At 37.8% G+C, this 25,012-nt stretch overlaps 1 protein-coding gene across 1 annotated transcript in view; it reads left to right on the top strand.

The window, feature by feature from the left end:
• Nucleotides 1–25,012, top strand: part of UXS1 (UDP-glucuronate decarboxylase 1) — a 57,920-nt gene that overhangs the window by 21,116 nt on the left and 11,792 nt on the right. Inside the window, exons 5-10 of the mRNA XM_065741109.1 lie at nt 470–530; nt 4,741–4,921; nt 9,615–9,719; nt 11,081–11,140; nt 13,313–13,434; nt 23,934–24,053. Of these exons, the coding sequence (XP_065597181.1) occupies nt 470–530; nt 4,741–4,921; nt 9,615–9,719; nt 11,081–11,140; nt 13,313–13,434; nt 23,934–24,053 (649 nt within the window). The remainder of the gene's footprint in view (nt 1–469; nt 531–4,740; nt 4,922–9,614; nt 9,720–11,080; nt 11,141–13,312; nt 13,435–23,933; nt 24,054–25,012) is intronic.

Consider the following 25,012-nt stretch of genomic DNA (forward strand, 5'->3'; position numbering starts at 1 on the left):
CTGATTATGTTGAAATTGTAGAAGTAGTTGTTTGAGGTCAATGTGTTAACAGAATTTTCTTCTTTTTTTCCACAGATTTTTTTTTAACAAGGTGCTTGCTTTTTAAAACATAAACATAAACTAAAATCTGTTGCTCACATTTTGCTGTTCTGTTCTCTTGTGATGTCAGGCCTGGCTTCAGTTCTGCTTTCAACAGTTAGAAGCAAAGTGACTCATACTAGAAAATCAGTTAAACAAAAGCTTTGCGTGCTTCTTGCAGGTCAGATTTTAGTTTTCTGTGTTTTGACAAAGTATAGGTAATTTCACATGTTGGTCTAGATCCTTTTGAAGAAAGCAGTAAACATCCTTAGAGCTTGAAAAACTGGGGGTTGTTAGTATAGTGTGTCCTGTTTCAGAGGCAACTGTGTGAAAGAAAAAGCAAAGCTCTAACTTACGTATTTTTTCTTCTTTGTTTTGAAATGTTCTGTAGTTTTACCCAGAAATACCCCCCAGTGAAATTTTTATCAGAAAAGGACCGTAAAAGAATCCTGGTAAGTTTGTATTTACTCAGGGGTTGTGCTTGGGAAATAAGAATACAGTGGAATGTAATCAGTCTTACATGATCGATTAAAGCTATGAACAGGGGTAAAATAAGTTAACTTTGTTATCTATCGTATGTGCTGCACAGAATTGGGGCTAATGCTTCCCCACTCTGATGTGCTCAAACAGAGCATATGGTTATTAGACTTGGGCTCTGGTTTGGAGGTGTTCACAGGAGAAGTATCATTGCATGCTGATAAAAGGTTATGGAGGTCTTTATACACAGCTTTAAACTCTACCACTTGAAGGCACTGGGTGGAGATGGGAGGTGTTGTGATGAGAGCGTTTCTGCTGATCTGGAGATGGATGAGTTTTTGGTGTCTGCATTTTGTAGGTATTAAATTACTATAGGGAAAGCTGGTCAGAAATGTGAGTGAGTCATAGTCACAGTCACGAGATATAATCATTTCTTCTCTATTGCATTTGGAAACTACTTCAAAGTGAACTGCAAGCCTTCTGCTCAGGTGGGCAGTTTTATTTAGAACGTTGCTGTTATCATGTAGTAAAAATGTTCTTCTGAGCAGTTAAAAGTCAGCATGTAGAGATCTTGTGTTAGACTTTGAATTTTGTCAGGAGTAAACAACAAGAATGGGCAAGCCAATTGAAGCTTGGTAGATGACTTACTGCATATTTTGCTGATTTCCCTATACCATTCTAAATTCTGATTTTTCTTTAATGACAGTCTTCAGCTGTGACCTGGAAATATTCGCAATACTGGCATGATCAGAAAACAATTCTAGCAGTCCTTTGCTTATACTGTATCTATTGGCACATAATTTCTGGTAGGGTTGGTATCTCAGCAAAAATGAGATATTCTGTCTCTTTGATTCAGAAGAGCTACTGTCCATTAAACTTCATTCTGTGGTGTTTTGTCTAGCATGTTCAGTTATCTGACGTGACCAGGCCACAGGCATCTTATACAAGAGAGGGAATTATGTAATATTATTGATGAAAGGGCTGATGCAATCTCAATCTGTTATGTATTGGGGTTTTTTGTTTGTTTGTTTTTTCATTCTAAATCCACTATTTTAGACCAGTAGAAGCACAAAGTAATATGATGGAATTTCCAAGTGGGATGTGAGATGTTTTGAATTTGACTGCAGACAACAGAAATGGATCTGTCGAGTAAATAGACAAGTATTTAAGTGCCTCTATTACAGGAAATTTAGTAATATTTGTACTTTTCAGTAGATGCTGAAGTTACAAGGCATATTGGCACTATTAAATAATGAAGTACATACTTTTTAATGAGGTCTTAGTAAAGAAAGTCTTTTTAAGCCTCAGGTGCTAATGCTGCTTCAGTTCTGATATGGAAATGATTCATGTACAGTATATGATTTTGGAGATTAATATATAATTGTGATTTGCAGGAAGTCATATTTAGAAATGAAGTGTATTAACCTTGCTTTTCTAAGTGATTACAGGAAGGTTATACAGAGTTCCAGTGAAAAAAATTTCTTTTTTAATATAGCCTCAAGTAACAATAAGTAATTTATACAATTTTTTACTTTTCCAGGGGAAATTCAGCTCCTTTTCCAGGAAGTTCATTATCTAATACCTATGTAAATTATATGTTAATAAAATGAATACAGGTCTATAATAAAAGTAGAGTTCAAGTACTTGGAATTTCTTTCCTAAGAAAATTGGCTTGTGCTTTTTTTCATTCCTTTTTTCCCTTTTGCTTGTGTATAATGTGAAAGGATGCTGTAAGCAGTGCTTGCTTTGGTTAGGAGATGGGAAGGAAGATAGCTTCAGATGTTTTACTGCACTGAACATAGATTGCAGTCATTGAGTTTGTCTTCTCTGGAAACCTGGAAGTAGTAGTGGCAGGGAATTTTCATGGTCCTTGATTGAAGGAATTTAATCCAGCTCTAAGGATTAGAGTTGGACTGGACAATCTTTAAGGGCACCTTCCAACTCCCTTGCAATGAACAAGGGCATCCACAGCTAGATCAGGTTGCTCAGAACCTGGTCCAGCCTGGCCTTGAATGTCTCCTAGGATAGGGCATCCTCCACCTTTCCAGGCTACCTGTTCCGTCACCTCACCACCCTCACTGTGAAATACTTTTTCCTTATATCCAACTTAAATCTCCTCTTTTTAAGTTTGAGACAATTTTCCCTTGTCCTGTTGCAACAGACTCTGCTAAAGTCTGTCCCCTTCTTTCCTATATCTTCCCTTTAAATACTGAAAAGCTGCTGTAAGGTGTTCCCAGAGCCTTCTCTTCTCCAGGCTGAACAGCTCCAGCTCTCTTAGCCTCCTTATAGGAGAGGTGTTACATCCCTTGAAACGTTTTTTTTGTGGCCCTTGTCTGGATGTGCTTCAACAGGTCCATATCTCCTGTTCTGAGGACTCCACGTGAGCTTTTACCATCATGCAGTAGAAGGGCATGATCACCTCCCTTGACATGCTAATCATGCTTCTTTTGATTTCTGATAGATTCTTATCTTCTACGGGAAATTTTGTTCCTGATCAGCACAAAAAAGCTAACACCTTGGAACATGCAACAAGAGTGCCAGTTATGGAATTCCAACTCAATATAAACTTATAGCACTAGATTTTGTATGCATTTGTTTTCCTTTGGTAGGTGGAGTTACCTGGCAAAAAGCTGTTCTCCCTCAGTTATTGCTCTTCTTTCCTTACTCTTAGCATTCTGCTAGAAACCAGTTCTTTCCTCCTATCTGTTAAGGGATAGTGGAAGCCCCAAGATCATTGCTTTCTTTTAAAAAGGGCTACTCCTAAATCCTCTTTCTTTGTCACGTTTGTCAAGGAACTGAGTCATGTAGCCAAATTGTGTGCAGGGAAGCACTGACAGATTCAAAAGAATACCAAGTAGACCAGCTAAATGGTTTCTTTATCAACTTGGTACTTACAATGCCTTTGGCACAGATAGCTTTGAATTTTTATTACGAAAAACATGGGAAAACAACAACTAGAAAGCTGTATTTTGGAGAATGAAGCCAATCTTTTTTTTTTTTTTCCTTTTTAGTTTGTTAGCTTTGTTTCTTTCCTGATTTTAAAATCAGAAAAATTGTGCTCATCTGTTAGTTGTTTTTTTTTTTTTTTTTCATGAGGGAGGGAGCAGGATAAATGTTTAGGCTTTGATTAATGCAAAGTGAAAGAACTTTGTACATCTTCATCATTCTACACACAGTGCTTGGTCATCTTGGCACTGCCCCCATGTGTTAGATTGCTGTTTGACAGCTGCACCGTGTCCTTATGTTTGGTTAGTTGAAGAATGGAAGATCAGAGGCTGAATATCTTTTCCAAAATATGAATTTGATCATGCAGTCATGTAGTGCAGCTTGATGCCACACTGGCCTTTTACCTTCATTCTTTCAGAGTGTTTGTCATCTGTGTTCTTGAAAAGGCAGGGGAAGATTCCTTCCATATTTGTCCGCTTGGATGTGTCACACAACTGGCAGTACAACCACTTGTTATGTTGACTGCTTGAACACTGTATTAGTGATATTTTTTTCAGTGTCGTTTACTCTTATAAAATTAAGTACATAGAGGGGAAAATCAGATTGCTTCCTTGATTCCTTTTCCCTCCACCGTGGAAGAAGAGCAGATTTTAAATGTTTTCCTTCTGCTTGTTAGAGCTAATGAAGTGAGAGGCTGAAAACAGAATGATAGGATGATTTTAACAGCTATTTCAGATGAGAAGCCTTTCATGTCTGTGATGTGAAATCATTCCTAGTACTTAGGACACGAAACGTGTTTTCCATTTAATCCAGACAGAAGCTGGATTTGTTATTTCTGGTATTACACAAAAATAACGTGCTTTTGTCATCTTTTTTTTTTCTCAGGAATGGAGATTGCAGGGAATTCCTCTTTTTGGGTCTTTTTTAAGTCTTGCTATGTCATAAAAGGGCACAATCCAATTTGTAGGAAAAAAAGAAAGGAAAATAATCTAATCTTAAAGAATTTTTGTTGACTTGAATAGTTAGTGGAACTTTTAGGTTGAAAGTGATGAAGCATATGTCTCAAAATTTTACATACCCTTAAATGTAGGGTGAAAAATTTGTACATGGAAATGGAGTTGTTTCCCCTGGGGTAAGCAAGGGTCTGAAAGCTACTGTTTTTCTGTTTTCATGCTTGTAGACTTTGTCTGGTGTTTCTGTAAAAAGAAAAAGAAATTTATACCAACTGTCCTAACGCAGATAACTGGAGGAGCAGGGTTTGTGGGTTCTCATCTTACTGACAAACTAATGATGGATGGCCATGAGGTTACAGTTGTGGACAACTTCTTTACGGGCAGGAAAAGAAATGTGGAGCACTGGATTGGTCATGAGAACTTCGAACTGATAAATCATGACGTCGTTGAGCCCCTGTACATTGAAGGTGAGTAGCCTCTGCCTTACCTGCACTTTGCTGTGCTTTATGTTGATAAGCATGTTATGAAGTTTATGTACTGACTTCTGAATTGATTTATTACCTGTATACTTTGTTTGTTGTTCTTATTTCTATGAGTAGTATGGGGTGAGAGCTTAATAACTCTTGTCTTTCAAATCAGTTCCTTTTTATTAGAATGTTCATCATTTCTGAATGAGTGGGAGAAGGAAGTGTTTAAAATTTCCTTCATGTGACAGGTTAACAAAAGATCAGTCTGTCCCATCTGTTGTTTCATATCCATGTGTGCATACATGTAAACTGGATCTCGATTTGTCATGGACTGGGAAGCTTAAATCACGGGTGTTGGTACTGAGGATTGGATACCTCCTGCATCGAAACGTAAGCTCTATCATAGAGCAAGTCAACTCGATTTTCTGAGTTACTTTACTGTTCCTTTTTTCTATGGAAAACTGTGTGCCTGGTTTAGGCGTGACCATTGCACTGTCTATAGATTAGGAACGTGTCATCACTGAGTTCCAACAACAACAGAGCAAAAAATGTTTCACTTCAAAGATGTAGGAGCAACTGAATGTCTAAACTATCATTAAGCATTTGACTATTATGGCAGTTTGTAAGACAGCTGTATTTTAAAAATATGCATATATAGACATTAGGAATACATCAGCGTATAATGAAGAAGTAGTGAAGAAGTTACTCTAATAATGCTGGAGTCCTGGTGACTTTGCTCTATTCCTTAGACTTCTGTAGCAGTGTAGTTTAACTTTAACCAAACAGTGAATCTGAGGCTGTATTTTTTATTTTTAATTATTACTCAAGCTGCACTCTTATGGGCCACATTTCACGGAAAAAATCTTTAGCAATTTCATCTCCTGTACTATTGCTTGTGATGAATTCCTGACAACACTGCTGAAACAGTTTTGCAAATGTGTTCCTCCTCTGTTCTGAAAATGCATTGGTTCAGTTACTGTGTGTTATTTTACTTCAAACTTGTGTTGTCACTGACAGGATAATAGGACTAAGATCTTATTAATTGGCTCCAGGTGGTAGTAGCTTATACCACAGCTACATTGGTTTGTCAGCTTTCCTAATCTCTCCTCCATTACTTTTTTCTAACTGACACTTGAGAGCTTTTCAGAGAATTATCACTTATTTCCAGTTACTAGGTACAGAAAAAATGGGAACTCTGAGATCCTTTTACTATGCGTCCCATGTTCTGTGGAATTAAGACACAAATTCTCTATTGTCTGATGACAGCAAGTTATTGAATTTCTTTTCTTACCAACAACATAAATGTGAAGTGATTTGACTAAGTAACAAAATTGACTAAATATTAAGAACACAATAAAATATGTAGTATGGTAATATGCTAAAGTTTTGTTAAAGTCTGAAAAAACAATGAAGAGTTTGGTGTCCAGGAACGAAAAGAGGGGGTAAAAAAAGATGGAGAGGGGAGGACATTTATAACAAAGAGAGTAATTTATAACAAATTAAGAACTTGCTTTATCCTTCTGTCATGGATCCATAACTCTTATTTTAGTCCCTGTTAGTCCTTTCCATTTGAAAATTGAAATTGTGATGGGGAGGTCTTGAAAAAAGGTTTGTATCTAAAGAATTCCAATTTATACTCTGAACAAGATAATTTAAGGATATTTAACACTTAAATTCGAGAGAGTAATTGGGACTTTATTTTGGAAGGAGGCATCATTTCTGATCTAGGAATAACGGTGTTTGTGCTTTTGATATGGAAAGTGAGTGTAGTCTCAGGGTTGTGTAGCTTTCACTGAATTTCTTGATGAATTTTTTTGGCTTCATAGTGAGGCATACATACAATCTACCTTATGTGAGTCATTATCGTGATCTGAATTGTCCAGAGACTGTGATAAATTGGCAAAATACAAGTTTTATTTCTTAGCCCTGCAGCTGTTAACGGCAGTGCTGAGTGACTTTATGCAGTAGAATTTCTGTTGCTGTAGCATTTAGGGAAGATATCAGCAGAAACTGCACAGGGACACTTGGCTTTCATTTGGGCATTTTCAAGGAGAAAAGCAAAGATACTGAACTTCATAATAGAATGAAAGTACTTGAAGGGCAGAAAATAGTCAGAAAACTTGAAAAAACAATTTTGTGAACTTCTTTTTATTGTACTTGAATTTTATGTTCTTTATTTACCTGGGATTTTTTTTTTTTTTTATGTCAAGGTTTACACCACTAATAAATGTGGGTTTTTCTAGTCCATCAAGATAATTTTCTTTTATAAAGGGTGAGGTATAAAGAAAAGAATCTCTTATTTTCTGTGTTGTCTGGAAAAAGAAAAATAAAAGTATAGAAATTCACCTTTGTTTGACATCCTACCTTTCATTCTTTACATTCTTTAACATTACAACCTCCAGAAAATGTTTACTCGAGAGCCCTGTGGCTTATGTTCCCTTAAACTTCAGTGCGAAGTTTAATAGATGCTATTTGGAGAACAAAAGGGAATGAATGTTTGAGCTGGCATTACTGTGACCTGTCTCACTTCACGGCAGTGGAATTGCTTTTAAAACTACCAAATGAAATTTTGGATTAAATGTATGAAGGGAAAAATAATGTACTTAGTAGTGACTTAAAAATGAGTGCTATCGTGGTGTATAGCCGGGTTTCCGCTAGTGTTGACTATGTAGGCAGAAAATGTTTTATAAACTTGTGAAATGTATTTTTGACAGGTTATCTAATCCACTATGGTCTGTGTTTCTGCTGTGAAATATTGTCACACATAAATGGAGCAGGGCAGCCAATTTCAAACTGGGGTTATGAGATGATAGTCATACCATGAACAGAGCATTTTAAAGCTATTAGTGTCTGTCTTCATGACTGAGATCTGGTTATCAGCTGTTATTGTGGACAAACATCTAGTTTGCTGATGCTCCCAGGGATGCATGCAAGGTAGGTTTTGGAACTGTGCATCTGAATAGCCTCAAGCCTTTATGGGACCTGTTCCTTTAAGAATGGCAGCACATGGAAAATTCACCCTGTATTAAAAAAAAATCTGCAAAAAGATTATAGATAGAGGTAGAGAGACAAGAAAGTGTTCACTTCTCCTTTGACAGCATACATCTAGACAGTAATTTACTCCTCAATGCTTTTGAAGTAATGTTTTCACTTTGCAAATGTTTCACTAAAGCCTGTTGAAAAGTAGGCTTAGGTTGTAAAGTAGGTTGTGAAAGACTAAGTGGAGAGAAATGGTGTAAAATTAGGATGACAGTTGAAGTCTGGTGGCAGCTGGTGACTCGTCACTTGGTTTCCTTTCTGAGAGACCTTGTGGGCAGCAATGTGCATGCTGAGGGCACCAGTAAACAGCTTCTCCAACTGCTCCTTTCATAAGCTTTCAATCTATGCCTTTTCTTTGGTATCCTGATTGTACTGTGCTGCAGGGAGAGGGATGATAACGTACAGAGGGATGACTTCAGGCATTTATTTATTTTGTTTGTGTTCAGGAATGGGCAGCATCCTCAATGTCAGAGGCGTTACCATTGTGGATTTGAATGAAGATTTAGCCCCCTGCACTTGCTGCATTAGACCATTTTGGATACAGTTCTTTTTGCTATTGTAGGTTGTATGCTGTGAAAAGCTCTCTTGATACCGCACTGGAGTGGTTAGTGAATGAAAATAACATTCTGCTGAGAAGAGCGTAAATAGCAGAGAAGTCTGCTATAGGAAATTGTATTTCTCTCCACTTTTTAATGTGAGAATAAGCCCTCACCATTGTGACTATACTTGCCAGAATTTTATTCCTTCAACTTTCTAGGCTGCTTTGACATTTTGTAGACAACTGGTCATTTCTATTCTAGTTATTAAGGGCTGTAGACACTGATTCATGTTAATGGAAGAGAGAAAGACACTTCTATATTTGCAGTTATTTTAGGAAGGACTTGCTGGTTGGGGTTGTTGAGTATTGGATCTTGCTTCTGAGAAATAATCCAGCTTTTATTATACTGTTTTTACCATAACTAACTTTCAGACCTGCCATTTCCACATCCTCTGGTAATATCAAACATTGCATTCTTATTTCATATGGATGATCTGAAAATAAATGAATAAGCATGACTACTGGATTTGAACTAATATTTGGTCATTACACGTGGTATAACAGTTTAGCTTAGTTACACTAGGCTCTATTTTTGCTGTTGTGTGGAATGTATATTTCTTGTCAGTAGTTTGAATCTTTGGGTTTCTGCACACTTCAGTGACAGAAATACAGCAATGTAAATTGGTTAAGACTGGGACTAGCATTAATTACCTGGACAATTTCTTGCAAATATAAAAGCTATCTTACTATTATACATCAATATCCCTTCATTAATTGTAAATAATATATAATGTGGTGGTAAAATATATTTCATAACGTGAAGGTGTGGACTATCTATTGAGAATGGTGTTATTTTAAGAAATCTCAACATGCAGACAGATTTCCAAATCAACATTGCTGATGTATGATGTTGATGTACTTTTGTTTTACTGAAAATTGCATCTTGTGGTGGTGGACAGCAGGTTTGCAAATGCATAATATGTAGCATTTGAACTCCAGTATTAGGAAATGCAGAAAGAGTACTTTTTTTTTTTTCAACTCTTACACTTTCTCTTATAATATATCACATAGAAAAATATTAACATTTCCTTTCCTCCCTTCCCTGGCTTTCTGTAGTGGACCAGATCTATCATCTAGCATCTCCTGCTTCACCTCCAAATTACATGTATAATCCTATAAAAACATTGAAGACCAACACAATTGGGACATTAAATATGCTGGGTAAGTAGAAATCTTTTCTTCTTACTTAACAATGTTACACTGTAATATGATCTGGTCAGAGTACATTGGGAAGAGGACAGAGCATGTGAGTCAGGAGCACTAAAGTTGCTTCTTATAGAAAATTATTTTTTTTTTCTCTCTTAAAAAATTGTTGTAGGTTTTCCTTAAATATATCTGTAGGTAAGCTCTGGCAACATGGAAGCTCAGCTGGGCTAGCAAAGCTACAGAATTTCCATGCCTGTAGCTCAGCTATGGAGTAATATGTATGCAGTAATTACAGAAATCACAGGATCAGCTAAGAGCCTGGGATTCTTTTAGTAAAATTGTGCCAGTGACTACACTTTCCACCTTGATGACAGTGAACATTTACACATGGTCCATGAGTGACTGGTTCTTTCTACTGCAGCAAGCACTGAACAATAGGAAACCACACTAGCGATTTAAACCCTGGATATCAAGGGCACTGATCTGTCTTGTGTGTGCCTTGGCTGGCAAAAGTGCTGAAAGGACATTTACTGTCTAGCTTCATACAAGATAATTACAGGGCAAAATTTTCAGCTTTTTTTGTTGGTTTTGGGGCTGGGAATGAGCCTGTATAAAAGAAGGCCTTAAGCCTTTACTACTTTTTCTTCTCATCTTTAATCCATTTGGCATATGCTACCACTTGTACTGGCTGTCAGTGATCCTTACTGAGAGTGAGGAAAAATAACCTTCTGGACTCTGCTCTGTCTCTCATTTGGTATGCTAGTGAACTCAGTTGAGAGAATTATGTGACTTAAATGCAATGTGATATCAGACATTTGTACAGCATAGATGAGTGATTTCTTTGAGTGGCCATGTTAACTTGTAGCCCATGAAGTCATTGGAATGGAGAGCAGAGTAATCTTAGGAGTTGGATACAATCATTCAGACTGTTTAACAGGGCAGTAACTACAAATAAGAGGAAGAAAATGTTTTTGTCCTATAACATGTTATTCTGTATAAGTGTGTTTATGTAACCAAGCTTTCTGTTTTGTTAGTTTATGATACAGTGTGTTGTTTTAAGATTCTCACTGAGTATCTGTAATTATTTATGCTGTCTTCAACTTTTACTTGGGTGTAATATATTAAGTTCTTGGGTCTTAGTTTACTTTAAGTCCCATAACTGAATATACCACACATATAGATGTTCTTCTGTTTCTCAAGTCTTCTAGCTTGGGATTAGGAGCTACAGATGTGACTTACAGCTAGATTGATCTAGTAAAGAGAAATTGATTTGCTTTAAACATAGTACAAATCAGGGTCACGCTGAAGCAGTTAATGTTGCTGAAAGATTCTTGTGCTTGCTCAAGTATGTTCTTTCACTGTTTCCCAAAATTTAGGGTTAGCCAAACGAGTTGGAGCACGGCTGCTGCTGGCCTCTACATCAGAAGTATATGGAGGTAAGGATAAGTGTTTAGAGCTCTTGGGATGTAAATGCTGGAGGGTATTTATATGCCTTTAGATGAACAATAGATATTTGTTGACTTCTTCAGATGCATTTAAAATCAATTTAAAATGAATCAGTAATTGCTTTAAGTGTTTTCTCAGAAGGGTGGAAGAAGGTTCAGACTGCTGTTTGTTAACTTTCCTATGTCTCATTTTTACGAATCTTTTTCAAAGGGGCTTGTGGGGTAATTAGAATGTTGAACACCTATTAAGATTCAGACTCATGAGGATAGATCATTTCGGTAGTATTTCTCTTCCTAGTGTACTTATGAATCATCTTCTTAAAATTCAGCAGTAGCCTTCATGTATTCAGTACAGCACAAAGCCAAGCCATGAAAAAAGTGATTGTGTATGCAGTGGTGCCATATCTCTCATCTTTCCTCTTACTGTGTTTAAGACGTAAACTAGTGAGAGAATGACAAATAGAACTGCTAGTTGTATGCAGTAAAATATCCTTGATTTCTTGCACCCTGTATAACAGACCATATGCCTAACAGAAACTTTCTGCTTTTGTGAACTCTTGCTTAATATGGATAATAGCAGTGCTACAAGGATAACGGAGATAGAAAAGCACAAGTACCTGGTGAACGTTATAAGCTATTTGAATCTAGAACTTTGAAAAAGCAAACAAGCAAAGAAAAATTGCTAATCTCTGTGACAAAATGCATTGCAGAGTTGCAAGGGAAAATAAGTGAAGGATGAAGAGCATACCTCAGGGTGGTCACTTTTCATAGAATCACAGAATTGCAGGGGTTGCAAGGGACCTCAAGAGATCATTGAGTCCAGCTCTCTGCTAAAGCAGGTACCCTCCAGTAGGTCACAATTTCAGTCAAAAAGATTCAAGCAAACACTTAAGCAAGAGAATCCCCTGAAATGTCAGGGGAAATCAAGTAAATGACAGTCAAGTACATGCAGAATTTCCACTCCTTCCCTTGCCTTTGATTGTCAATGATCAGACCCCCCAGAGAAGAAATAACAGCCCTAAAGACTAATTGAACAAGTTCTTATTTTGCAATATGGGATGAAGAAGCAAAAGTGTGTCAGTAAATCCAACATAGCAGGAGTGGATCCACTTAGATCATGCTCTAAACCAGGGGAAGTTATTTTGCTGAAAAATAAAGGACAAAATATAAAGAACGTTTTTGTTGGCTGTTTCCACAGGAGTTTTCAAGGCAGTGTTATGTAGGGAGTTCACAGTTGCTTCATAGTGCTGCATCTGTCAGAAAGGATACAAACTGTGCAGACCAGCCAGGTTGTAGCACTTTCTGGTACTTCTGTAAAACTCCTACAAGATTTTGTATTCACGTAAAAACTGCTTTTATCAAAGTTTTTCAACAAATGAGCCTGTAACACTTGAGAGTTCCATAGTAATACATGCATACTTCAAACCCATTTAAAAAGGATAGGACAGAACAGGTAGATAGCAACATGAGGAAATGTAATATATGGTTGTGTTGTTTCGTATGGAGCCTTTGGGCAGGCACACACATGCCTCATTTTTTGTTTGTTATTTTTTTGCTAATTGAGGACTATTGCATTAGGTCTAACAAGAGGATTGTCTAGCTTGAATGTGGCTGGAGGTGACTAATAAAAAAGTGCTTGGGATGAATTAGGAGAAAAATGAGTATATTGTGATGCCTCTCTTCTTTTGTTTTTTGAAAGGCAGTGCTTATGCATCTTGTTCATTGTTTCCTTTTGCTTTATAAAACTTGAAGTTAATTTGTTTCCAAATACAGTAAAAAAAGTGCTGTGTGAGTAACCAGTGATATTTTCTTGGAATTGTGTTAGATCAGAATCTTATCTATGCACTTGAGACAGTTAGTCTTTGCCTCAAAAAGTTGAATTTAAACCCTCTGTTCTCAGTCTCTTATTGCAAAGCTCTTGAGGGCTGTTGTTTACCTGTGCTTGGTTATCTTACTAGAGACCTGTATCTTCTATAACTGTTGCTTTCATGGTTCTAGTGAATATATTTTTGATGAATAATGTTGAAATTTGGTGTGTTCTAACCACATAGCTCAGAGATATGCTGATTAACTGTCTTAACATCAGTGATTTACCAGAATATTAACTATATATAATCATCTGTTTGACAGAAGATTATTTGAAGTGTTTCTTCTCCCCCATAGATCCTGAAGTTCACCCTCAAAATGAGGATTACTGGGGCCACGTGAATCCAATAGGTCCAAGAGCCTGCTATGACGAAGGAAAGCGAGTTGCAGAGACCATGTGCTATGCATACATGAAGCAGGTATTAAATTTCTATCAGATTCAGTGGATTTTCAAATTAATGGAAACTGCAGTGTGTGTATTTAGGGGCAGGAGGGCATAAGAGAATGTCTTCAGTAGTGTTCAAACTGTGGCTGTAAAATCTGTACTTTCCTTAATGTGGAAGTCTTATTGCTTCCATCTTTTGTTATTTCAGATTAGCAGTGTTCAAGAAAATGTGTTTTAGTCCTTGATAAACTTATTATGTCTCCTAGTATAATAAATAGTTTTCAGACTGATTAAACTAAGGTGACCTTACGAATTTAGGAGCCAGATAACAGATTGCTTTAAGCTGGTCTTGTGCTGGAATGCTTTTCTGGATACAGCAATTACAGATAAATGTGGGACATCTAGTGAGCATAATTGAAGTCAGAATATGTGGGTAAAAATGGGGAAGTTCTTTAATATGTATTCACATAAAGCAATGTATTCTGAATTGCTTTAGAAAGATCTTAAAAATAGTTAGGTATAAATATAGTGCTTAATGAAAAATATGAATCCTTGGTTATGTAATACACTTTTTTCAGACAAGTACAGTAACGTGAAGATTAAAATGCAATTTAAAATATGTTTTTGAAGTGGTACGGGCCAGTTTCCCTTGTGTTTCATAATTACAAACAGAAAGTCGTAACTAACCCAGCAGTGACTTTTTACATGAATGCATGTGAGTCTTGTCTAATTTAATTGCTATTCTACTGTTCTCCAGAAGACCATTCAATTATAAAATGTGGCACATTAAAGAAAATCATCTCACTGTTTCTTGGTGTTTGCAGCCTTAATGTACAGAGGTAAAAACCAATCAAACATAATACATTCTGTAGAATTTTAAAACTTCAAGTAATAAAATCCGAACATGTTTTTAAAAAACATGTAGACAAAATCGAGCTTAAAAGTAAGGAATTAAGGGGTGGTGTTTTGGATGCTAAATCCTACAGAGGATGTGGCAATTTTCAGTAAACTCTTGCACCAAACAGAAGATAATTCTTAAGGTTCATATCTGCTTTGTTCTCTTATAAATCATTGAACATTTTAAAATATTAAATTGGAGTTTGGTGTTGTACTGTTTGTTTTCTATATTTCACTATAGCAAAATGCTACTCTTGGGTTTGGAAATCTGCTTCACAGTTGAATATTACAGTTTTTTTAATGAGAAATTCTTGTGCTGTAGGGTATTGCATTTTCTATGAGTATATACTATACATCGCAACGTTCTTTTTAGAGGGGCAAGCTAGGTCATCTTGAAAATCACCAGCTTGCCTCTTAAAGCCACAGAATGACTTACAATGCTATCCCATAAGATTTGTGCAGGATTTGCAGGTTTGTAAAGTGAAACTGCTGCTTGCACATGCATCAGTTGAAAATGCGTGTTGTCAGTACATTCTCTGTCTTATGCATCTTGTTCTTGAGTATGGATTAGTAAAGTCTGCCCAAATTTCCCCTACCTTCCTGTATATTCTGAAACGTTGAGTTGTTTGGTTGTTTTTTTTTCACAGTACAGATGGTACACTTACCAGTGGAAATATTATCCTTTGCTAGGAGAAAGATTTGACTTCTGCTATGAAAACGAGTGTTGTGCTGTTTTGGGAGGAAGAGACCACGTGTCACAGTCCAAAACAACTGGATTTACGGGATTTTACAATAAAGCATTTCTAGAATTTTCTCAAAAAATAACTAAAGAGAAGCAAGCAAACTTATTTATTGTGTTAAGTTTTCCATAATTGCATACATTCTTAGGTACATTAAATATCTGATTGTGCTTCTAAAGATAATAGAATAAAAACTAACTTCCACATTATACTTCCAATTAGGCTGTTGAATCAGAATAGTTCTTGAAGTAATTCAAAGAGGAGTCTTTAAGGTTTCTCAGTACCTATTCTGAGCAGGACTTTTTTGGTCCATTCTTCTCTGCTTTAAGGTTCTCTTCACTGCTTTGAGCCTCTGAGTTAAAGAACTCTTGACTTAATCTCCTATTTACAACTGCCAACTTCAAACAAGCTCTTTAGAGCTTCCTTATCAAGGAGTTCAAGCACAGCAGAATCATTCAGCAAGATGTAAACATTTTTTATAGAAAGTAAAGGGTTGAAATGTTTGCTGGAGAAATGCAGAGCTCATGAGTACGAAGCATGTACTCGTGTCATGTCATCTTTTGGGTCGTGTCGTCTCATGGTGAAGCACTGGAGTGTGCAGTTTGAAAGGATGTTTGCTATGGGTTTCCAGGAGCAGATGTCCCTCCTTAAATTTGTGTGGGAGCGTAGGTCAGCTTAGATGAGGCTACATGTGGATGTGGAAATACCTACTTTGCATCTTCTCCGCTGGAGATTTTAATTCCTTTGCCCTCTTTATATGGAAACTAAGTTGCATCTTTTGATTCAGACTTCAGTTTCCTTCAACTTTTTTTTTCCAGTGCTTCCTAACACTCCCTCCTGGAAAACTTTATTTCAGCACTCAATTGCCCTTACTTGATGCAAGGCATAGTTCTGAAAATCTCTTAAAGCAACAGCTTTTGTTCCATCCTAGATTCTTACCTTTGTCGCTCCTCTGCATATCTTTCCTAATCTTTCTAGTGCTTTTTTTGCATAAACTGTATGCAGCTGAGTGACTTGAAACAGATGTGATGTGACTATGCAGCTAACAGTTTTCCTTCTCCACAGAGCTTACAGTTTACTAGGTAAACTGTAGCATTCTCCAGAATGAGCAGCATTCTTTAAACAAACAATAAGATCTTCCTGAAAATGTTACGGGAGTTTGAAGTGGAATAAGGTTAGAGGGGGCTAAGGAGGAATTTAAACACATATTATTGCAGTTTAAATTATGAGCTTTGTTCAGGAGTTGCTGTTTGGTGTGCTGGTAACATCAAAAATCTGTGGTTGGAATTATTGGTCTGCCTAGAAGTCCAAAATTCATGTACACTCCGCTCTGTGACTTAATTTAAACACTAGTTATAATCTGACACTACCAGCATGACAGGAATCTGGTATGTTTGCTTAAGCATGTTGTAAATACAGACTTGTACGTTAGAGTATTAAGGATGTTTTGTGAACTAGATTTAATCTCTTCTTACAACATTGGTCTGGTAGGAAGTTCTCCAGACCTGGAGCAATGCTTACGCTCACCATAGAATAGCACAGAGAAATACTTAATTTTCTTTCACTATTTTTACCTCTTCTTTTTCATAGTGTCTGTATAACTTTACAAGCCTCAGTGGTAGCAGATAGGCTTCACTGTATGTGAAACAATGGTGGTTTTCCAATTGCCTTAGCATACCTTACATCTTCCAATTAAGCATTGCATCAGATGCCTTACTTAGCATACAGCAGTGAACCGTGTAATGATAACAAAATAGTAAGTGTACCTTTAGATGGACAAAGGTTATGCTGTGCATTGCAGAATCTTCTGAAGCTCAGACTGTGAAAACTCAAGGTGCTGAAAAATTTTAGCAGCTAGCAGAAGACAAAGACAAACGAGGAATGAAGTATATTTTACTAATGAGAGAATAACATATAAAACTGATGTTGAAATCAGTTAATTATAGAAGCACATTACAGTTGCAACCCTAGGGTGATTTCCTGTTGCATATTGAGTTGCACTTTTATGTCTAATCTTTAATTCACAAAATGAGTTGGTTTCAGTAATCATGAAAAGCCTCAATGTAAAATGCAGGGGTAATGAAAACTTGATTGAATTGCAACTGAAAAGGCAATCAATAGTGAATAACTGTAGTTATTGAGTAAATAGGTAGGAAACACATAGCTATGTTGGAATAGAGCAATTCTCTTCTAAATGTCTCCTGGATATTTATCTTGTATTCTCTAATTATCTTTAGTTGCTTCCTTGACACTCATTACAGATTTTTTTTAAGCATTCAGCCTTCTGTTTAGTGTTGTCATATGAAGTTCTCAAGCAGTTTGTTTAAGAGATGATGCAGAATGGATACTTTTTGTTGTTAGATGGTGTTGGATTATCTGTGGTAATAATAAAACAAGAGAAGAGGAGGAGGCATTGCATCTCATCAGGACAATAGTTAAAAGAACAGTTCTTTAATGCTGCAGATTATGGTTACTGTTGGGATATATGTTAGGTCAAATCTAAACAGTAGTGGTAAATATATATATATATATATATATAGGAACTCTTAATTTGTTTTAGGAACCATGTGGAGGAGTTTGACGTGCAGGAATAGATTCATAGATTGATAGATACATTAGATTGGAAAGGACCTACAAGATCATCTAGTCCAACCATCCTCCTATCACCATCCCTACCCAACTACTAAATCAAATCCCTTAGCACCTCATCTAAACGCTTCTTGAACAGCACTAGGGATGGTGCCTCAACCACCTCCCTAGGCAGGCCATTCCAGTGCCTGACCACTCTTTCAGAGAAAAAATGTTTCCTCAAATCTAATCTGAATCTTCCCTGGTGCAACTTGTGGCCATTCCCTCTCGTCCTGTCATTAGTTATCTGAGAGAAGAGGCCGACCCCCTCCTCACCACAACCCCAATTCAGGAAGTGGTAGAGTGCAATAAGGTCTCCTCTGAGCCTCCTTTTCTCCAGACTAAACAATCCCAGCTCCCTCAGCCGCTCCTCATAAGACTTGTGCTCCAGACCCCTCACCAGTTTTGTTGCCCTTCTCTGAACACGCTCCAGGGCCTCAATGTCCTTCTTGTAGTGAGGGGCCCAAAACTGAACACAGTACTCGAGGTGCGGCCGTACCAGAGCTGAGTACAGGGGGATGATCACCTCCCTGCTCCTGCTGGCTACACTATTTCTAATACAGGCCAGGATGCTGTTGGCCTTCTTGGCCACCTGGGCACACTGCCGGCTCATGTTGAGCCGAGCATCAACCAACACCCCCAGGTCCTTTTCCTCTCTACATTCTTCAAGCCATTCTGCCCCAAGCCTATAGCATTGCATGGGGTTATTGTGGCCAAAGTGCAGGACCCGGCACTTGGTCTTATTGAACCTCATCCCATTGAGCTCAGCCCAGCTATTCAGCCTATCCAAATCCCTCTGAAGGGCCTCCCTACCCTCTGGCAGTTTGACACATCCTCCCAACTTGGTGTCATCTGCAAACTTACTGAGGGAGAAAGAGGTAAAGTTTGGAAAAGGAGTCTGTAAGATTCTACAGACAAATTCAGCACCTCAGGCACTGCCTGTATTGTAGGAAAGACGAGAGAAGATGCTACAGCCATTCTCACTGTTGACTGAGCATTTTAATATGCAGGTGTCATTACCACAGTTAGTGTAGTGTGAAAATCAGAAAGCAGGGAGAAAAACACATTCGCAGTTCCTTTCCTCTGTGGAGTTTGAGTGCTTACACACTCAGTTGTGTTAATATCCCCAATAACCATGGCAATTCCATTGAAAATGTCAAGTACTTTTTGTTGGTCACTTCTATCTTTCCAATTACCTCTTTCTACTTTAAATGAGGAAACAGTGCTGTTTCCAGCCATTGTAACTTCATGAGGAAGAAGGAAAAAATGGGAGGAGAACTGTAATGTCTGAGATGTTATCATAAAAATGCAGCCTATCTTTTTATTGGATCATTAGCAATAAGAGCCCCTCTGTAAGTGGAGGGTTCTGTTATTAGAATACATTCCTGAATCATGTTGATTGTTGTATCTGAATTGTCAGCGCTTCGTTATACAAATATAGCACGTATGCAATTGAAAACTTTTTTTCTGTCAGTGCAGCTGCACTGTTTTTCAAAATTATGTGAAGATAAAGCAGGAAAAAACTGTCTGGTCATCTTGCCCCTATTGTCCTGTCTGGACATCTTGCCTGTCCAAAATGGCATTTTTGTTGCTGAATTATCTTTACTGTTTCTACCTGGTCTTTGCTGGTAACAAGTACAAAATAACCTTGTACTATAGACAAGGTCAAAGCCTGGGACTGAAGGAATATAGGTTTCCTAAGCAAAATCTGAATGCTTTCTGTAATCTCTGTGCTCAAAGTTTTGTTGTTTTTTTGTTCTTCCCTGCTGTGCTGTAAGAAATCCCATTTTCTGATTTCCCTCAGGTAATGGGAGAACTTTGTTCCTGATACTATTGTGCTGTTGCGTGCAAATTGATTTCTGAAGTAAAGAGGACTTAATGATTTTTTTCGAACATTGATTCCCTTCAGTTGATTTAACGAGTGTTTGAATAAGAATATATTCATAACAACATTCATCTGTTGATGCGAAGTGTGCGTTGTTTCTTTTCAATTTAGTGTACCTCTTATTTTTGTCTGTAAGATACATCTTCCTCATTCAGCCACCATTGCTCTCAAACCATTGATAAGGCATTGCCTTTTACCTGTTAGTGTGCTCCTCATACTATTCATGAGTAGAGATCTGGTGAACTCTCTATCATACAGGAGGTTAAAGTTGTTTGAAATAGATGTTGTTATTTGTGAGTATTCACAACCCTTAATAGAAGCTGTGGTAAAGCTCTCATTCCTTGGATTTTATTACACTGTTTATGTTAACTGCCTCCTTATGTTCCAGAGCAATGGTGTGCAGTAAAATACAGAATTACAGAATTGTAGGGGTTGGAAGGGACCTCTAGAGATCTAGTCCAACCCCCTGCCAAAGCAGCTCCCTAGCCCAGGTTGCACAGGTAGGTGTCCAGGCGGGTCTTGAATGTCTCCAGAGAAGGAGACTCCACCACCTCTCTGTGCAGCTGTGCCACTGCTCCGTCACTGCTCTGGGAAGAAGTTCCCACACACGTTTGTGCAGAACTTCCTATGCTTCAGTTTGTGGCCATTTCCACTCATCCTATCGCCACACACTGCTGAGAAGACTCCAGCCTGCCTCAGCCTGCTGACCACACTCTTTTTAGTGCACCCCAAGATCCCATTGGCCTTCTTGTCCACCAGGGCACACTGCTGGCTCATGGCCAGTCTGTCATCCACCAGGACACCCAGGTCCCTCTCCTCAGAGCTCCTTTCCAGCAGGTTATCCCCCAACCTGTACTGGTGCATGCAGTTATTCCTCCCCAGGTGCAAAGCTCTACCTTGCTCTTAAACCTCATCCGGTTCCTTTGTGTCCAGCTCTCCAGCCTATCTAGGTCTTGCTGAGTGGCAGCACAGCCTTCTGGTGTGTCAGCCACATGGAAGTTAAAATCCTTGTCTGAAGGGACACCGTAGTAATTCAGGCATAGATGCACTTTGGTGGATACACATCTCTTCCTAACGGCAGTAACTCCCATCCAAGTGCTGATAGAACAGGCTTGTTGCTGTTTCATTGTCCATATGCAGCACTTAGAAAAGATAAATAAGCTGTGGCAAATGGTAGAAGTAAAACATTTTAGCAGAGAGATCAAAGTAATGGTATGAAGAGACCTTGAACTGATATGATAGCTTCTCTAATCAGGGAAGTGTTGAACTGTAAGCATGGTAATATTTAGCTGTAAGATGAGAGTGCTGAAGATACGCTTTGATTATGTCCAAGAACTTGCATTCTACCTAAAGTAGTCAGACAATTGTGATTGCCCTTCTTAGCAGGCTTACCATTTTTGAAACTCATATATCAACATCACTGTATGTTTGCAAAACAGTTCAAAGTAAGTTGATATATATATATATATATGTATATATACACATATGAAATACATTGAGCTAAGCCTCAGCATTAGAATACCTTAGATTAACACATTGTGGGTGGCTCCTGGTGTTACTGTGTTTTATGATTAAATCAGAGTTTATTAGTGATCTCAGTGATTAAGAATATGAGTCACTAGGAAAGTGACTAATACAATGAAGGATGCAGGCCTTAGTACTTTTAGATGAAGCCTTGGTACAGATTTGAATCAGGTCGGTGGTGTCCATGCAACTGTCTGGGCTTTCCCTGCTAGATTTTTTGGCTCATGAATTTCATTGTCTGTTGGATGACAAAGTTGCAGGTTTCTCTCTCCTGACTTTGCGTGCAGGAAGTTCTAATTCATTCCTGCTGTTCAGATGCATCCACAGACTTTACAAGGAGGAAATGTTTAGTGCTTTTAATTAGTAAGATGAATTTGCCTGAGATCCTTATGTTTATAATGTTGGTACTCGTACATAAGTGAACTGAAGCGTTTTGATAGTTGATGATTTTGCATTTTTCTAGCTTGCTCCCAGGTTCTTGATTTGCTCAAGGAGCTTTTTCCCTTAAGCAGCGAGGATGGAAACCGGCTGACCACATTTGATCTCATTGTTAGGCATTAGTCTCAAGCTGTCTTCATTGAGCAGTATAAGTGTAGGACAAAGAAATTTCCTCCTTTCTCTTGGGCTGAAATTAAAAAAAAAAAAATTATACGTGACTTACTGCCAGAAAACCAAGGAAGTAAACTGACTTTGGTAGTGGGAACGTTGTGGTGGTAATCAGTTGAAAGTAACACGTTGATATTGAGAGTAACGACATGTAGGTAAGAGAGTTCCGGTAGTATTTGAATAAAGGAATAATCTCAAAGGAGATCTTCATGAAATGGTAAAAGAAGATTTAGAGCAGTTATTAGGGTATGGGCACCAAAATCTATTTCTGGAAGAGCTTATTTTGAGAAGACAGATCACAGTTTCACAGATACAAACTGGGAGTCTGCTGCAGAGAAAACAGATTTTCGAAGCAGGTTGCTGCCTAGAATAGCTTTGCTAGATGGCTCTATAAATAAAAGGTTAGTGGTTTTTAAAGTACAACGTTTCAGGTTTTTGCAGATGAAATAAATAAAAGGGAGGAGAAATACTGGATTCACTGTGATGATGAGTAAGTGCTTATCCAGCATGTGTTGTTTTACTTTTCAAGGGCCCTTACTATTTTCCAGCCAATACAGGAAAACAAGGCTGCTCCTGTAGCTTGTGCAGTACAAGAGAGGGTTTTTGGTCAGCATTGTTTAATGAGTTATTTTTATCTTGAGTACTAGCTTCCAAGTGTCTCATTTTCAGTACTTGTTATTAATGGTGATGTCTGGAAAGCCCACGTGAAATACAATCCCTCTCTGGAAGAGTCAGTGTCCTTTTAAGCTTGAGTGCTGGGGAAAACAGGAGAACAAGAAACTGCCAGAGTGTATTTTCAGATACAGAGGAGGCTTTGGGGAATGGCTCTGTAATATGCTGCTGGAACTGTATGTTTGACATGCTTTTTTAACTGCATACGAGGAATGTGTTCCCAGATTATACATTTTGCACAGGAGGAAACTTCTGCAGTTCTCAGGGTATCTCAGCAGAGATACTAGAGTGTGTTGCGAGGTACTTTTTTGGCTCTGCTATGGACACAAGCTTGATGTGTGAGAGCAGTCCAAGCTTTTCATATGGCACAAAGGTTATCTGCCTGGTTAGTGTTAGCTTACAATATATCTGCAAATATAAATAGTATTTTGTCTCATAGTCTGAAAACTTACATGCAGTTAAGCAGAACTTAATGTTGCTTGGCCTTCTCCCTACCAGGGATATTGGACTTTACGTTTACTACTTGGTCTTTCCCATTTGTCAACACCATGTAATACCTAAAATGTTAAATGTGCTTTTGCCTCTCTTACTGGCACTTCTTTAAAATGGTAATACTACTGTTTTCATAAGACTGCTTTGAGAATTCATTTGTTTATGAATCACATAGAGGTTAATGCCTTCCTCTCTGACTTCTATCAATCATTCACTTGGTAGCATTTCTTTACAGCATACCATGCTGCACTAAGTTCATCCAGAGCCAGATGCGTGCTTCAGTTCACAAAGGCCAAGCATCCTTCTTATAAGTTTTATCATGAACTGCTGCTTGTCCAAATGAATCAGTGTCAATAGAAAGCATCTGGAGAGAAATTACTTCTGTCCTGCAGTCTCCCATTGTTAAAATTCTTTGTCCAGGCAGTTTCCCAGTTTCACATTTGTTGCGTTTTACTTCGAAATTTTGCAGAATATCCTCCTGAATGACCTTGAGGGAATGATAGAAATGCTTCTTGGGGAAAAAAATTAAGGCGTTGAAAGACCTGTACTATATAATCCATGAATTTATACAGCTTAATAAGTAGCAGGGAGCTAAGAAAGGTAATGATTGTGGCTACAAAGCCTCTTTATAGCACTGGTAAAGACACTTATCTGAAATGTTCTATTCTGATCTTGGGAAGTGCTACCCTGGTACTATTTCTAGTGATTGTGAGACTTATCTTAAGGAAAAAAAAAGTCTCCTTAAGCCTTGGCAGGAAAATGTTCATGTTGGATGGGTATTACTGAAAGTCTTGAAGTTCTTCTTAGAAGGAAATTCTTGTACTGAAATCATCAGTTCTAGCATTGACTTAGAGTTTTCATTACAGATACTGAGAACTAGCATAAAATATTTGCTGTATGCACCGCAGTTTCTAGTAGCATCAATAAGAGGTTGGAAGTGTTTCATGATGAGAAAGCAATGCATTTTAAGTCTGCAGAATGAATTCTCAAGAAATATTTTTGATAGGGGAGAATTAGTGTGTACTTTTGTCAAGAAAGAAATGCTTGCTAAGGTAGTGTAGTAACATTTTTTCTTTCTTTTGCCTGTAGGAAGGAGTTGAAGTAAGGGTTGCCAGAATATTCAATACCTTTGGTCCTCGAATGCATATGAATGACGGTAGAGTTGTCAGTAATTTCATCCTACAAGCTCTCCAGGGAGAACCACTAACAGTAAGTATTGACTTGTCAATGAGATGAAGAGTTGTGTTCTGATTATTCTATGCTCATGAAGGAGCCTGGATTTTAGAAAACACTGAGCGCTACCCCTCTCAAAAGATAAAAACGTAAAATAAAATTGCAGTATATCTAGCTCATGTTTTTAGAATTGTATGTAACTATGGGTTCTGTTGATTGTATTGATATTACATCATCAGGGAGAAACAAGCTGCAATCTAAGAAGGTATTCTGGACATCCTGAACTTCAATCTCATCTGCCACAACTCTTCCTTGTGCTCAGGTTTAGAGTACCATGGCTTTGTAGTTCTTGTTGAGGAGCGTTCTCTGAACCATTTTTGGAAGTTAAGCATCCAAATGTCTTTTTGCGAGCTTAGGTGTCAGCCTAACTTTCCATGAGTAACATAACATTAAAGACCTTTAAGCTACATCATGTTTTAGTAGATAAAGTAGGCCAGGACTGGTTTTCATTGCCATGGACAACTGGTGTGGCATGGCCCACATCTGTACAGATACATTTTTCTGTCTTCAAAACAAGCTGGTACATCCAGACTGTTTGCTAGGAATGATTCTTGGCTTTTGATAATGAAACTTAAACAGTTTTACAACATTGGGAGAGCAAGTGCTGGCACGGGCCAAAACTCTGCCAAAGATGCTGCTGATAGTTTAGCAATGCAGAGAGTGCCTGATTTATGTCCTAATCCTATTTAGTTTGTTACTGTAAAGTAATGAGCATGTATAAAATAAATGGGTGGAGACATCTTGAGGTATTTGTCATGTGCTCATGGAAACATATACAGTGCGACATATAGCAGAATTTCTTATGAAGATTTGTTAACGTTGCCTAGATTAGAAGAGAGACGTGCCAGGAAATCACTCACTCAAAGAACTCTTGTTCTGATAAACCAGTGAACTGCTGAATATGTAACTGATAAAAAGGAAATAAAGGAAAAAAA

The sequence above is a fragment of the Cyrtonyx montezumae genome, unplaced genomic scaffold (assembly GCF_038088225.1).
Source record: "Cyrtonyx montezumae isolate F1298 unplaced genomic scaffold, pur_monq_1.0 scaffold_3, whole genome shotgun sequence".
Taxonomy (NCBI): domain Eukaryota; kingdom Metazoa; phylum Chordata; class Aves; order Galliformes; family Odontophoridae; genus Cyrtonyx; species Cyrtonyx montezumae.